General features: G+C 42.3%; 2 protein-coding genes across 2 annotated transcripts; one reads left to right on the forward strand and one right to left on the reverse strand.

The window, feature by feature from the left end:
- Positions 1–3,190: 3,190 nt before the first annotated feature.
- On the reverse strand, positions 3,191–5,097 carry LOC133026336 (lens fiber membrane intrinsic protein-like). Its single transcript, XM_061093215.1, has 5 exons — positions 5,078–5,097; positions 4,407–4,615; positions 3,654–3,803; positions 3,421–3,555; positions 3,191–3,252 (listed from the first exon to the last, which is right to left on the reverse strand). Exons 1-5 carry the CDS (start codon positions 5,095–5,097, stop codon positions 3,191–3,193), a joined length of 576 nt encoding a protein of 191 aa, XP_060949198.1.
- A 2,253-nt stretch (positions 5,098–7,350) lies between these two features.
- Positions 7,351–14,005, forward strand: LOC133025907 (ubiquilin-4-like). Its single transcript, XM_061092701.1, has 11 exons — positions 7,351–7,512; positions 8,900–9,051; positions 9,390–9,538; positions 9,644–9,906; positions 10,052–10,210; positions 10,376–10,598; positions 10,717–10,856; positions 11,424–11,507; positions 11,903–12,018; positions 12,100–12,409; positions 12,494–14,005. Exons 1-11 carry the CDS (start codon positions 7,369–7,371, stop codon positions 12,644–12,646), a joined length of 1,893 nt encoding a protein of 630 aa, XP_060948684.1. The 5' UTR covers positions 7,351–7,368; the 3' UTR covers positions 12,647–14,005.
- Positions 14,006–14,067: the final 62 nt, after the last annotated feature.

Consider the following 14,067-nt stretch of genomic DNA (forward strand, 5'->3'; position numbering starts at 1 on the left):
CGACCAGCCAAAGAGTATGCATGATAACATACAGTTTAGTAGTAATTTACATTATTTCTCAGATAAATATATTATTATATTACTTCTTCAAACTGGATTTAATTAAATTCCTTTCAGACGGCCCCATCTCCACTCTCAGCTCAATACTTGATCGAATCATTGGATCTTTTCCCTGCCATTAATTATACTTTGATTTGTGTGTGTGTTTGTGTGTTTTGTATGCCTGTGTCTCCTCGTCCCACACAAACACCTGGCTGCGCGTCTGCCTCAGAGAGGGACAGTTTTACGGAGTCTGCCTCCTGTTTGAAGTGTGAGAGAGAAATTGCAGGTCTATAAAATTAGCCACACTGAGCAAATTGCTGCATATATCAACTGGTTGTGTCAGTGAAAACTACCAGGTGCAGCAAAAACACTTTGACTAACATGAGGGTGAGCAGACCGGTGGAGGTGTTGACCTTAACCTTGCATTCCTGCAATCGAAAGGGCTCTTCTGTGGAACTTCTTTTACGAGCTTTAAGTAAATTCGTTGCTCAAACCTTCAACTTTAAGTATATTTGGAGTTTCTGTTGGTTACAGGGGAATGAGAAAAATGCATCTGTTAAATGTACCTTTTATATTTGGTATTTTCTTAAAGAGAAAAGTTGTACGTTGAGATGGTCGCTCTATGCTTTTCACTGCAAACAAACGTGTTTCCCAAGAAAGAGTATGTTGCATACACAGCAAAGTGATGACGATAATCAAGGTCACTCCCCTAAACATATCAGATTTCTATTCATCAAGATCAATTAAATATTCTCTGAGAAATCAATGAAAATGTTGAAAAAGCCGTACCTAACAATGTTAAAGAAAGTGGAAAAACAATTCTGGGTCTGCACAGAAATTTGATGGAATGTTCCCTGATCCATACCACATCCTTCTAACAAGTATAGTGATTATCCAGGTAGCATTTTTTGCATAATCCTTCTCAATATCTAACAAATGCAGATGAAACCGTAGCCTCCTCTGTAACTATAGAAGAAGTACATGTCCGTCTGTTTGACCTGTTCATATTTTGTGTCAGTCCATTCATTTTCCTGTCCAACCTTAACCATCCTTCCACCAGGTTCTCATTTTATTTGTACAGTGTTTTTTGTGTAATGCTGCAAACTAACAGAAAACTATTAAAATAGGTTGCTGGGAATTTATGTAGATAAATATATTTTTTGCCATGTGATTATTCTCAGATCAATGTCAAAGGCCCTTTACTCTGTGAACTATTAATACTTTTCTATATTGTACTATAATGTGTCACAAATACACTTGCAAATGGAGATGTAAAAGTGAATAACGAAATAACCACCATTTTCACCTCCTCAATTTTTACAAGCCCAGTATTAAAACTCCAACCCATAAACCTCCCCTTCATTGTGGATCTGCACTAGATAAATACTACAAATCATCAATTGCAATAAAATTCATCCCACGGGTTATTAAGAACTGGCTTCAGCGAAGGCTTTAGAGTGGACTCTGGAGAAAAGAAGCCAATATTACACAGCTTATCTCTTCACAGCAGCCACGAGGGCCAGTTATGGAAACTTAGATCAACGGATCTGTCTGGGACTGTTTACATTTCTCTCATTGTATCTGCGTCACCGAGCAGCCAAGCATCCATTACATCAGGAGCTACTGCTCTGTTCCTACCAGCTGATGGGGAGGAATGGAAGCATACCAAGGAAAAGGAGGAAGCCGTTATTAATGACGGAGGAGATGGAACAATCAGTGGCTGGGGACCCCCACCGTGCGTGGACCCCACCCTGGTTGCCAGGAATATGATCTTCTTTTCAGTTTCTGTTCGGCTGTATGTTACACCCACACATTCTGACATAATACATCCCCCTAGACCCATAACCGAACAATAATCATCATATGACATTCTTCAAACTAATTCTATCCCTCAGACCCTAAACAGTCTTTTTAAGGTTTGTCTGAAGCACAGTCTTTAAGGTCTAATATTTAAACTGGTCCTCACAAAAATAGAAGTACAAGTACACACATGCCGCCTACCCCTGTTCCAAATACTGTTCATGACTGGGCGTACTCAGGGGAGGTCGACAAACATGTAGTTGAAGATCTGAGCCCTTTCCCACAAACAACAACCTAATAAAAAAAAAAAAAATAGTTTGGGGTGGGGGGGGGGGGCTTGTCAGATGTACGAAGGCAGGGCCAAAACACACAGCTTCAGGGGGAATCCTGAGACAAAGGTATGTACTGTGTGGCTTTGATGTATTGTTTTCTGCCGTGAAAAATATTCCTATATTACATATTTTTCCACTATATATTACAACCACTTCTATAAAATGATCCCTGGGGCGAATATTGTTTCAGTCACCTGTGAATATGCTCCCATCAGACGACCGGAGCTGGAGATAGATGCAAGAGGTTTCTCAATTTCATCAGACATACACCTCCTCCAGGGAGGTTATGTTTTCCTCTGCGTTTGTCTGTCAGTCGGCAGGGTTATGCAAAAACTACTGGACGGATTACCCATGAAATGCTGGTGCAGATCCAGATCAAGAGGCAGATCCACAAGTATTTGTTTCCACATTGTCATTGATTTCTCTGAGTGTAATTCATGGGGGAAAAAATGACGCATTAAGGGGATTGATTTTTACGAGTGTGTGCAATTTGGTGCATATCCAATCAAAAACCTGGATCTGGTGAATTTAAAAGTGGTTTCATAACGGGACTGTCTGGGCTTAGTGGAGGTATGAACTCAACTGAGTGCCATTCTAGTTATACATCATCTTGTCATACTTAGTAGTGGAGTGCTTCAGTGCTGCCATCTTGTGGTAGTCTGTCAGTACAACCGCAAAAAACACGCTACTACTTGAGGAACAACTTTATTAATTATTTAACGTGCCAAATTCCAGCAATATTTGATAAAGGAAGTTAAATAAAACCAATACCGTGTAACAATAATGAGACACATGATTATTCCGATGGAGTTTTTACCCCCTCTGTGCTTTCAACATGTATATTCTTTGAAAACAATCCATATTGAAATAATGTAACTTTTAGAAAACAGTCTAAGGCCTCCAGGAGCAGCAACGACATCATATCTTCAGTAGATCAGTCAAACCTGCATCAGTATTTACTAGTTTCCTTCTATTCAAAGTGGCAGTGTCTTCTTTAAAAGATAAACAAGCTGTTTTTAACGTGGACGAGTTCCTCTCCTACACTCACACATTCTGTAGGCACATATGTAGAAAATACCTGCAACAGACAAAGGCAGTGTGTTTGGTACAAGAGGTCTGACTTAAAAAGATATCTTATTTTGTATTTCAGCTGTAATTCTCCTTTCATATATCAACATTTTATTCATAATGTATCAAGAGGAATGAGGTTATTTAAAAAATACACGACAAAAAAGTCCAATCTCACCTGCGAAGAAGGTCATGAGCATGGCCACCCAGCCCAGTATGTATGACCAGGAGAAGCGCCAGTCCCCAAAACGTTTTCCCAGGAAGTTGATTGTGACTCCAGTATAGATGGCCATACCCAGCAGAACAAAGAAAGCTGGGAGGGGGGGCAGTGGAAAGAACATGTCCGTTATGCTTGAGTATTTGTGTAACTGCACATTGTGTGTGTGTCGGGTCGGAGGGAGGACAACTCACTGGAGACGAAAAACATGATTCCTGCAGCAAAGGAGCGGTTGAACCGTTCAAAGGAGGAGAAGTGTGCGAAGGACATGATGCCGGCGATGATGCCCGCGAAGCACGACATCCCTGAGAGGATCATGAATGCCCGGGTGGCGTTCCAGTAAGCTGGAAGGAAACAGGATGAAGTCGGGAATTATGTCACCTTGAAAAAATGTCTTTGAGAGCATCCTTGATTAAATCTAACATGACATCTGCCAAGATCATTTTTACATTCAGGCCCAAAGTGCAGGAAGTTCATTAGTTTTGCCTTTTAAAGTGTCAGATTATTGAACCAAATGTGGAAATATCTTTATCTCTCTAGATACATCTAGATTTTAAGCTCAGGGGCACAAACCAGTAGATCATTTTCCACCGGACAATCAAATTAACTGTTTTTTCCTTATATGATTCTGAGAAAATGTTTTACTTTTGCCATTAGAATAAAAGAACGACATAAGGAAGTGCCCAGCAGCTGTCACATCTTAAGAGAAGGAATGGCTTGTCTCTTGCAGTAGCTGATGATGAAATATACAAGGACTTAGCAGGCAGGGGTTCAAAGTCTTGTCCAGATTGTCAAGCCAGTCACACAGCAACAGTGCAATGTCAAGCTGAAAACAAAGCTACACACTCCCCTGAAAAAAACACAACCATGCCTGTGCTTTTCATTCATCTTGTTTCTTGGCTGTCCTGCAGGAATTAACAATAAAAGAAACACTGTGAGGGTCTCACCTATGCTGTCGGTCTGCATGTGGCACTTGTTGGACATGCAGTACCTCCACAGACCCTGGTGGGCATAGTTTCCAGAGAAACGGTACTGCATCCAGTAGTCAGTGGCAGTGGAGACCACCAGCAGGATGTTACCCACTATAGCACAGAAAAGGCCTCCTCCCATGAAGCTGTACATCTTGAGCTGAGACAATGGGGCCACTGCAGAGCAACTAGGGGAGATAATAGACAAATGAGCAATAATTAAAAACACACTTATTAAATCAAGCATGACATAAACGTGTGCACACAGACTGACATGCGTGTGTATCAACTTTCACACAATTTCTCAGAGCTTGAGCTACAACCGGAGCCATTGCATATCCATAAAACGCAATAAGCTCCTGTTTTGCCGCCACATGATGATGTAAACTTGGGTATCTTTAAAAGAAACCAAACAATACTCGTGCAAATTCTGCAGAAACCTCAAAAAGGATCTTGAAAAGAGGCCACATGTGGTGCCAGCCAATCACAAAGCCACGCCACAATACGGAAAACCAGAAAAACACGAAACACACATCCAAACTGAAAATATTCGTCTCTATATGAACATATAACAAGAAATTTATCAGCTGCATCAATATATAATTAGCATGGTTTAATTTCAAAATTCAAACTTGTAATCAAACATTCACCTCTTCTTTGGATGAAACATCACTTCTAGTTGAACAAGTGCAACGCTAAACAAAAGTTACAGCTACTCTTTATGATGATGCAGTTTGTTGTCGTTCCCCTTCTAGATCCACATGTCACATCAGTGTGTTTTTTGCAGTAATGAGGTTTTATCTGATTCCGCCTGCCTCTATTCAATCACAGTCATCATAAATGTAAATGTATCGCTCTCTGATACACACACACACACACACACAAATCCTGAAATTTGATACCTTACCTTGTTTCTGGAAATGCACCGTTCCTACTGCTCACCTTCCAGAGGTAAAGAGAGAGACGGGTGAGAGGAGGGAAGTGAGAGAGCTGCTGGTCACTTGGTGGGAAAGAGAGGGAGAGAGTCACAGACAATACTTTCACCAAAAAGTTGTCCCCTCGTTTTTTTTGTCGATGAAAGCAAAATCCTTTGCGGCCATCGCTCTCCTAGTGTGGGATGCACTTGAAAGAGATGCTGCAGGGGCCACAGTGCATGTGACCTTGTACGTGTATGTGTGTGAGTGTGTGTGGGTATGGGGCCTTGGAAAAGGGGTGGCGGCCCATGTTTCCTTTTTTTGGGGTTTTGTTTGTTTGTAAATGGTGTGCTCTAGAACTTTGGATGTGCATAGGTATGCAGGACTGTCTGTCTGTGTCAATGCAACGTGCTGAAACAGACACTTCTCTTTCAATGCTGTCACACTGTGGCAGCATGGGGGGGACACATATAGAGGGAACACACGCAACTCATTGTCCCTCCTATAGGACTGTCTTGATGAAAAAATCTGTTAACACATGTGCTTTATAACATTTTGATCTCTATCGTTAAAATTAGATTATGATAAATATTTAGAAATGGAAAATGTGAGATTCCCTGATAGATATATACAAAAATGCATAGACTTGATCTATGTACAGTAAGAACATGTCAAAATGTTTCATTCAAAAGAAAAGGCTGTACAAAATTAAGATAAGTACTTAATTAAGTTTAAACGTATGCTCTTGTCATAACAGGGGTCATGAACTTTGAGATATATTTGCTGGATAATCTGTTACCACGTGTTTCTATATATGAATGAGCATCAGTGAAGAGGATGTTTCAGTCCCTCAATCTGTGATATAGAAGGAACGAGAAATGACTGATAATGTACTGATACAGTATGGTGTAAAGGTGACTAAGGTGCCGTTAAGCAAGGCACTTTAACCCCAACAGGAATTCAGAAATCCACGGCTTAGTCACTGGCAGATTAGTCTGTGGTTCCACCCGGCAGTTTACATTTTTTGGTTAAAATGACCAAGAGGAAATGTGAGCAATCACAATGTCGGGAAAGGAAAAGGACAATATTGACCAGAAAAGCTGAATTAACATGAATATACAATACAATAGCACCACATGTTCTCCCTGTGTTACAGCATAGTGTGGCTAATGTTAAACCAGCTACCACAAGCCTCTCTGGCCAGTTCAAGGTCTGATTTTTGAACCCTGAGCAAAGATCCTGATGGTTAGAAAAGAGAACCAGCCCTTCTGGGATAAGGGTCATGTGTTAGAGTGGAAAGAAAATAACATATAATATTGATCAACATAAAAGTCAAGACTGACATTTGAATTCCTTTGATGATGTCATATGATGATGGCGTAGTGCATAAAGATTAAGTGAGAGAAGAAAGTGTGGAGATAAATAATCAGCAGTGGAAAATAATCACATGCACTTACAGCAACAACAAAAAAAGGTTAGGGATAGAAAAATAATCAAACTTTCAGTTAAGTTTGATATCTATATTTACTATTTACTTGAGAGAACTTTACTGATATTTATGGGAGCATGCTGTATTTTCTGTATTTGTAATTTGATTAATTGATCAACAATCCATTCCATGCCAGGAAGGCAATGTCTATTCTTATTTATTTGAGAAACATGTATTGAATAATTTTCCTTGTAAAACACACAAAGGTGAATTGATAATCTGACCTGTTGATGTCATTAATATTGTGTTAATCTATGATTTTGTGTATTTAAAGTTGAAAGAAAGGACACATTTCCTGCCTCTGAAGCTTTGAAGTGGAGCCACCTACTGTTTTTTAATATACTAACAAAACCACCACCTTCAGACACATGAATAAAAACATGTGTAGTGTAGTTTAGCAGAGATACATCTATTTTCAGTAGTGGACCTGAGGTGAGAGAGAGACATGAACTCAAGAGATTCCTTCTGGAAGGAGGTTTGACCTCTTATGACCCGGAAGCTGACGCCAGACGTGAGCTGTTCCATCGGTGGAGTAAAGATGGCTGACCAAGGCGCCGCAGATCCTGGTAATAACAACAATAATAAAGCCGAAGCCGCGGAGGGAACTATTATCAAGGTCACAGTGAAAACCCCGAAGGACAAAGAAGAGATCGCCATCGCAGAGGATGCCTCCGTCACTCAGGTGTGTTGGTCGGAGAGCTGCGTGCTCTAACGTCATGCCCCTGCCCACAACTTCGGCTAGCAAGCTAGCTAGCCGCGTTAGCATGTGTCGTCCCTCTCACCGGCTAACTGCGAGTGTGTGAAATAAAACAAGTTGTGCGTGGTGGGAGTTGTGTTGCGTGGGGTAACAGCTCTTCGGTGTGATGAACGTTGTTGACATCCGTTCGAGGGACACGGCCACGTTATCATGTGTGCTGGCTAACCGGCTAGCATGCTAATGGCTAGCGGCTAGCTACTTCGCGTTTGATGAGGCAACGTTAGCTAACTCTGTAGCCAAACAAGTGTCAGCTGACGGGCTGGTTCTGTGGCTGCGGTGCTAATGGCCGGGCGGAACCACAGAATGGGCTTCTGGGTGGACGACGAATCCAGTCGGTTTCATTTCCCCCCCACCTCGGCTCAGCAGATCCGAAAGATAGCAAAGCTCCTCTTGTGTCTAGAACATTCTCCCTGCTGCCACTGAGTCATTCAGCTTCCCTGGGAATACACTGCTCTCTCTGAGCTGCAGTTTGCCTGGAGACGTGTTCCAGTGAAACCATCATGTAACCACTGGGCCAGGGAGGAAGCATGCTCTCTGCTGCTGGGTTTACTCTGTTCTCACTTCTTGGACCTGCATCTCTGATACAACTCTGAAAACTGATATTAGATATTCACAAAAGGAAATATGTATCAGCAGCTTGAAAAAAGATGTTTCTGACATTTTAAAAGAAAATGTACTTCTGTTCAATCTTCTTGTGCTGGTGGTCATCCCATCGACAGAAGTAGCTCCACAGAGTTTATCGTAATACAATTTGTTTGTGGCCATGGTACAATCAGATGACCTGTGCACGTGAATAACGCTGTTGCTTGGGCCATAATGCATGACAGGGATCACCCTCATTAACCCTTCTTCAGTTAATCAAATTAACAATCTGTCTATTGTATTGTTAGTTGTAAAACTGTTCCTGTGTGGCCACACCAGCACTACAAGCGTTATCATGGCTCCGTGTTAAAAAGAGTAAAATGTAATATGTGCAGTAATAATGAAAGATGGACCCACGCTGCTTGTTTTTCTTCATGAAGAGATCATTGTCTTTGTGTATAATGGTTCACACAGTAGTTAAAGAGTAACTGATTTGGCAGATTTAGAGTGTTCGGACCACTGCTAATAGGATAAGTACACAGGACCTTCTTGGAAATTGGATTGTTGAGACTTGAAGGTTGCAACAGAACAGAAACAGATTAGAGCAGCGCTGCCGAAGTGTATTCATCTCATTCTAAATAATATCCTTTTCATTTCAGCCCCCCGCCCCCCCCTTTCCCTCTCCTGTCTAATCGCAATTTTGCTTTTATCATTTTTTGCTGTCGCACAGTTCAAAGAAGAGATCTCAAGGCGGTTTAAAGCCAAACAGGACCAGTTGGTTCTGATCTTTGCAGGGAAGATCTTGAAGGATGGCGACAGCCTCAGCCAACACGGCATCAAGGATGGCCTGACAGTTCACCTAGTCATTAAGACAGCACAGAAGTAAGTCTATATTAATACAAAAATTACGGATGGGTCTATTTAGGAATCTAATGAAAGAAATGGATGCAACTATCAATAATTCAAATTAAAGGAGCTGTATTTGTCATTTATGGTTTATTTGATATTGACAGAGACAGTACACATAGTCATAGACATACAGTGGAAAATGGAAAACAGCATCTGATGCATGTATCATAGTGTTTTTATAAGAGGCCAATTTGCAACACTAGTGAAGAAGGGCTTTTGTGAAACTGTTTCATTTATGTTTAACTGCAGTGTCCAGCCAAACTATCAGCTCGTGCGTGTTCTAAATTTCCTCCTATATATGATCCCTGTAGGGCAGGAGAAGGTGCCAGCGCCGCGGCCTCTAGCTCAACCTCTACTCCAGCTGCCAGTTCATCCATTTCTAGTCCAGGCACCAACACCTCCTCCACAGCAGGTTCTACTGGCTCTGCCCAACCATCCACACAGACACCCAACTTAATGAGTGAGTCCACGGGTATATCAAGTATTTTGCATTCAGACAATTTTTGTCAGGTCAGAGCCAAGATAAACATGTTTAATCATCACCAACTCATTTCGACTCCTTCAGCTGGCTTTGGTGACCTGTCGAGTTTGGCTGGACTGGGCATGGGCTCATCTAATTTCATGGAGCTGCAGCAGCAGATGCAGAGGCAGCTCATGTCCAACCCAGAGATGCTTTCTCAGATCATGGAGAACCCGCTGGTGCAAAACATGATGTCCAACCCTGACCTGATGAGGCAGATGATCATGGCCAATCCTCAGATGCAAACGCTGATGGAACGCAATCCTGAGATCTCCCACATGCTCAACAACCCCGAGCTCATGAGACAGGTAAAGGAAGCAATGATGGCTGAGTCACACATGAAAGACTACAGTTGTTTACAAGTGCATTTGGTTTTCTTTATTAAAATGTTTACCTGTTGTGTTTTAAAAACTATTTGAACTGATGTACCTTCTCTTTTATCTCACCCTCTAGACCATGGAGCTGGCCAGGAACCCAGCCATGATGCAGGAAATGATGCGGAACCAGGACCGGGCTCTGAGCAACCTGGAGAGCATTCCAGGAGGTTACAATGCCTTGAGGAGGATGTACACAGACATCCAGGAACCCATGTTCAGCGCTGCCAGGGAACAGGTAGCTAAGAGGAGGGCTTACTGATCAAATCTGTATTTGTTTGAGCTCTATTATCTATTAATTACTTGTTAGGATTAGTTTCCACTCATTATCTCATCTGTTGTAATGGTAAATGTTTTTACTACAGATTTTTGTTTTAAACGTGTCTGATCTCTTTTCCTGTAGTTTGGTAGCAACCCGTTCTCAGCTCTAGGTGGCGGCTCTGACTCTGGTGTCCAGCCATCACGGACAGAGAACCGGGAGCCTCTGCCCAATCCATGGAGCCCACCAAATTCTTCTAACCCGCCTGAGAGTGGAGGGGGGACCACAGGAGGCACTAGCACCACCGGGGGCACCATCCCCAGTGTGTCCAATCCTCTGGGCATCAATCCAGGAAGTCTGGGCAATGGTAAGAGAGTGCAGCTTGTGATTCTCTATATAGCATGTTTGTTATTTTGTTGTGCACTTGCAAGTTGTTCAATTACTGTATTTACCTGTGTAAACAAATGCATGTCTATTTGTTACAGGCATGTTCAACAGCCCTGGAATGCAGAGTCTAATGCAGCAGATCTCAGAAAACCCTCAGCTGATGCAGAACATGCTGTCTGCTCCCTACATGCGCAGTATGATGCAGTCAATGTCTCAAAACCCAGAGTTGGCTTCCCAGGTAAGGAGCGGAAAGAGATGGGCACATACACAACCTCCATTGTAGAGAAAAAACACAGATATCATCACAATATAAACCCTGAACTAATAGTTTATATCCTGCACTAGGATCTTTTTGTTTGGACTGCACACCACATATGGTCTTGATTGATCTTACCGAACAGGAACATACAGCTTGTAATGAATTGTAAATAGTGGGTTCTTGCTTGGCCTGTTGTGCCTTAGGCCAATAAGCCCAGTAATTTAGACCATACTCCCAGAGAACAGAGGGGATTGACTGTTAAGCTCACTTGCATTTGCAGCAAATCGTAAGAAAGAATAAATAAGTAATTGCTTCTAGTAAACCATAAAGGCTGCAGAGGAAATCGGAACAACTTTAGTGTGGAGACTGTGGACATGAAACACAGGGATTCACCGGAGCATTTATTTCTATTGTGCAACATTTGTATTAAATCTCTCCGAAGGTCCTAAAACACATGTGAGTTCAACATGCCCTCTTGGGACTAAGCAGCATGGTCTGGTCTGGAGTGAAAATAACTGTGACTGTTTCTTTCTCTCTCACCACCAGGTTTTGATGAATAATCCCTTGTTTGCTGGGAACCCACAGCTGCAGGATCAGTTTAGATCTCACCTACCCGTCTTTATGCAGCAGGTACCACACACCTTTCAGTCCAGTAACTCATTCTTAGATGTTTTTGATATTAAGTTTCTTTTAAAATGGCTCAAATACAGTCCTGGTAACATAAGACAGGATGGCAGAGGGGGGAGAAATGTAGTGTATTGTGTCTTAGCCTAGATTGTGTGAAATAGATATGTATCTGTACATGCAGAACATTTTGTTTCAAGGATTATAGATACCTGACATACATTTTCTGCTACCAGCTCAGATATTGTTGTTGAGTCTTTAGCTATTTTCCCATAAGCCCCAGGTCAGAATGCCAAACATTTGGCACATGCATTGCTTTTACTTAATTAAATTAAAATGCTTTAGATGGACCGTAAACTTGTTAATGTGTTAACGTTTTGCTGCTCTCTGTTTTGTTTCAGATGCAGAACCCAGAAGCCCTGTCGGTTATGACCAACCCCAGAGCCATGCAAGCTCTAATGCAGATCCAACAGGGCCTGCAGACACTGCAGACAGAAGCACCAGGCCTCATGCCAAGGTATGTGCACACAGACAAATACACACATTGCATTTTATAAAGATGATTTTTCTACCTTTTTTGATTAATCTTTTGGTCTAGTTTGGTGCCAGGTGGGATGCCAGGTGGGATGCCAGGTGGGATGCCAGGTGGGATGCCAGGTGGGATGCCTGGTGGGATGCCTGGTGGGATGCCTGGTGGGATGCCAGGTGGGATGCCAGGTGGAATGCCAGGTGGAATTCCAGGCATACCCACGGGAGGGGCCATGCCCACAGAGAACCCGGCCTCCTCACCCAGCAGTGCAGCAACAAACCCCGCCCAGCAGCAGCTGATGCAACAGATGCTCCAGATGTTTGCTGGAGGAGGAGGCTTAGGAGGAGGAGGAGGCTTAGGAGGAGGAGGAACTGCAACGGTACAGAGGAATAACATCTTTATCACCTGTATGATGCTGTCTATGATTCGTTTTCTACAAGATTTGTCAATCTGCTTTGTGTAGACCCAGACCCCAGAGGTGCGGTTCCAGTCCCAGCTGGACCAGCTGAACGCCATGGGCTTCATAAACCGCGAAGCCAACCTGCAGGCCCTCATCGCTACTGGAGGAGACATCAATGCCGCTATCGAGAGACTGCTGGGCTCACAGCCCTCGTAAAGACATACAGTGCACACTGACACACAGACACGTGCATACATACATACCTAACTCATACACACACCCAGCATCTACAAAGAACCGAGAGAAATTTAAGTCTATTGTCCCAAACTTTACAGAAATAAACTCGGGCAGGATCTGTTAGACCCTCATTCTTCATCTGTTCTCAGATCATTCCCTAGTCCCCATACTTTCTCTGTTTGGCGTCAGTCACCCAGATCTCTGTCCCAGAGTGCTGCTGTAGAGTCGGACTGACCCACTCTCCCCTTGTGGGGTGTTCTGGTGCAGAGAAAAGGAGCCCACAAATTTTCCTAAGAAGGGATCCCCCACAATTTCATAATTCATTGTTTTTCCTCACGTAAAACTGGAGTGTAGTGTTGCGTTCAGGCATTTACACAATACATATTAAATCCATGTGATGTGATTGGCTGTTGCTTCTGTTTCAGACGTTGCCATCATGATACAGTTTGTTAGCATTTAACTCGCAGATCAATACACAAAGATCTTCTGGTATACAGACAGAACACCAACAGGATTCTTGTCCAGGTGTTCAGTCCCATTCCTTGCTCTTTCCCTGTTCTTGAGATTCTACATAAACGGCTGTTTTTGCCCAACAGTTTTCACTATTTATTGCAAGCGCTTCAGAAAATGACGCCCTCCGTACATCCCTAAACTTGTAATTTGTCATTCCGGATCAAAGTGCCCAGTCTAGGGTGCACAGTGTCTTTTCCTTCTGAGGCACCACTGCTGTGCCTTCTGTCCTCCCATGCCCTGTAAGAGCATCGTCAGCGATCTACACCCTCACTCGGCGGGTTCGTGAGAAACCACGCAATAAATTCCACACAGCGTCATCCAGAACTGTATCCATAATCAAATATCCCACTGCAGCAGCTCTGAAGCAGAGGACACTGTTAGAATGAATATGAATGAAACAAACAAGCTTTCTTTCATTTTAATCTGATTCTTCGTTTAATTTTATTTTTATTATTTCTCTATTTTTTTTTCTTTTTTTTGGTGCATTTAGTACCTAGAGATAATTATAATGTGTCTCGCATTAAAATAAATGTGGAAATCAAATAAGTAAAAGAATAACTAAAGAAACAATGGAAAAGGCTTTACAAACAATTCTGGTATGGTTGCACCATACGTTTCTAAAATCAAGTTCTAGGTTGTCTTGTTCTGTTTTCCTTTTGAAAAATCTCAGCATTGTAGTTGTGGTAACCTTGGCAACTGCTTCGATAGCTTTGCTTTGTCTGTTGACCTCAGCTGAAAAGAAGAAAAAAAACATCTCCCAATCGAACATGTTGGAACTAACTTTTAACAGTACTGTACTAAAAAAATAAAACATGGTCAAAAAGAGTCAATGCCCAGTGTCAGTTGATTGTAGCCTTGTGATGGTGCAAGATTACTTCCGTAACTTT

This window comes from Limanda limanda, chromosome 19 (assembly GCF_963576545.1).
Source record: "Limanda limanda chromosome 19, fLimLim1.1, whole genome shotgun sequence".
Taxonomy (NCBI): domain Eukaryota; kingdom Metazoa; phylum Chordata; class Actinopteri; order Pleuronectiformes; family Pleuronectidae; genus Limanda; species Limanda limanda.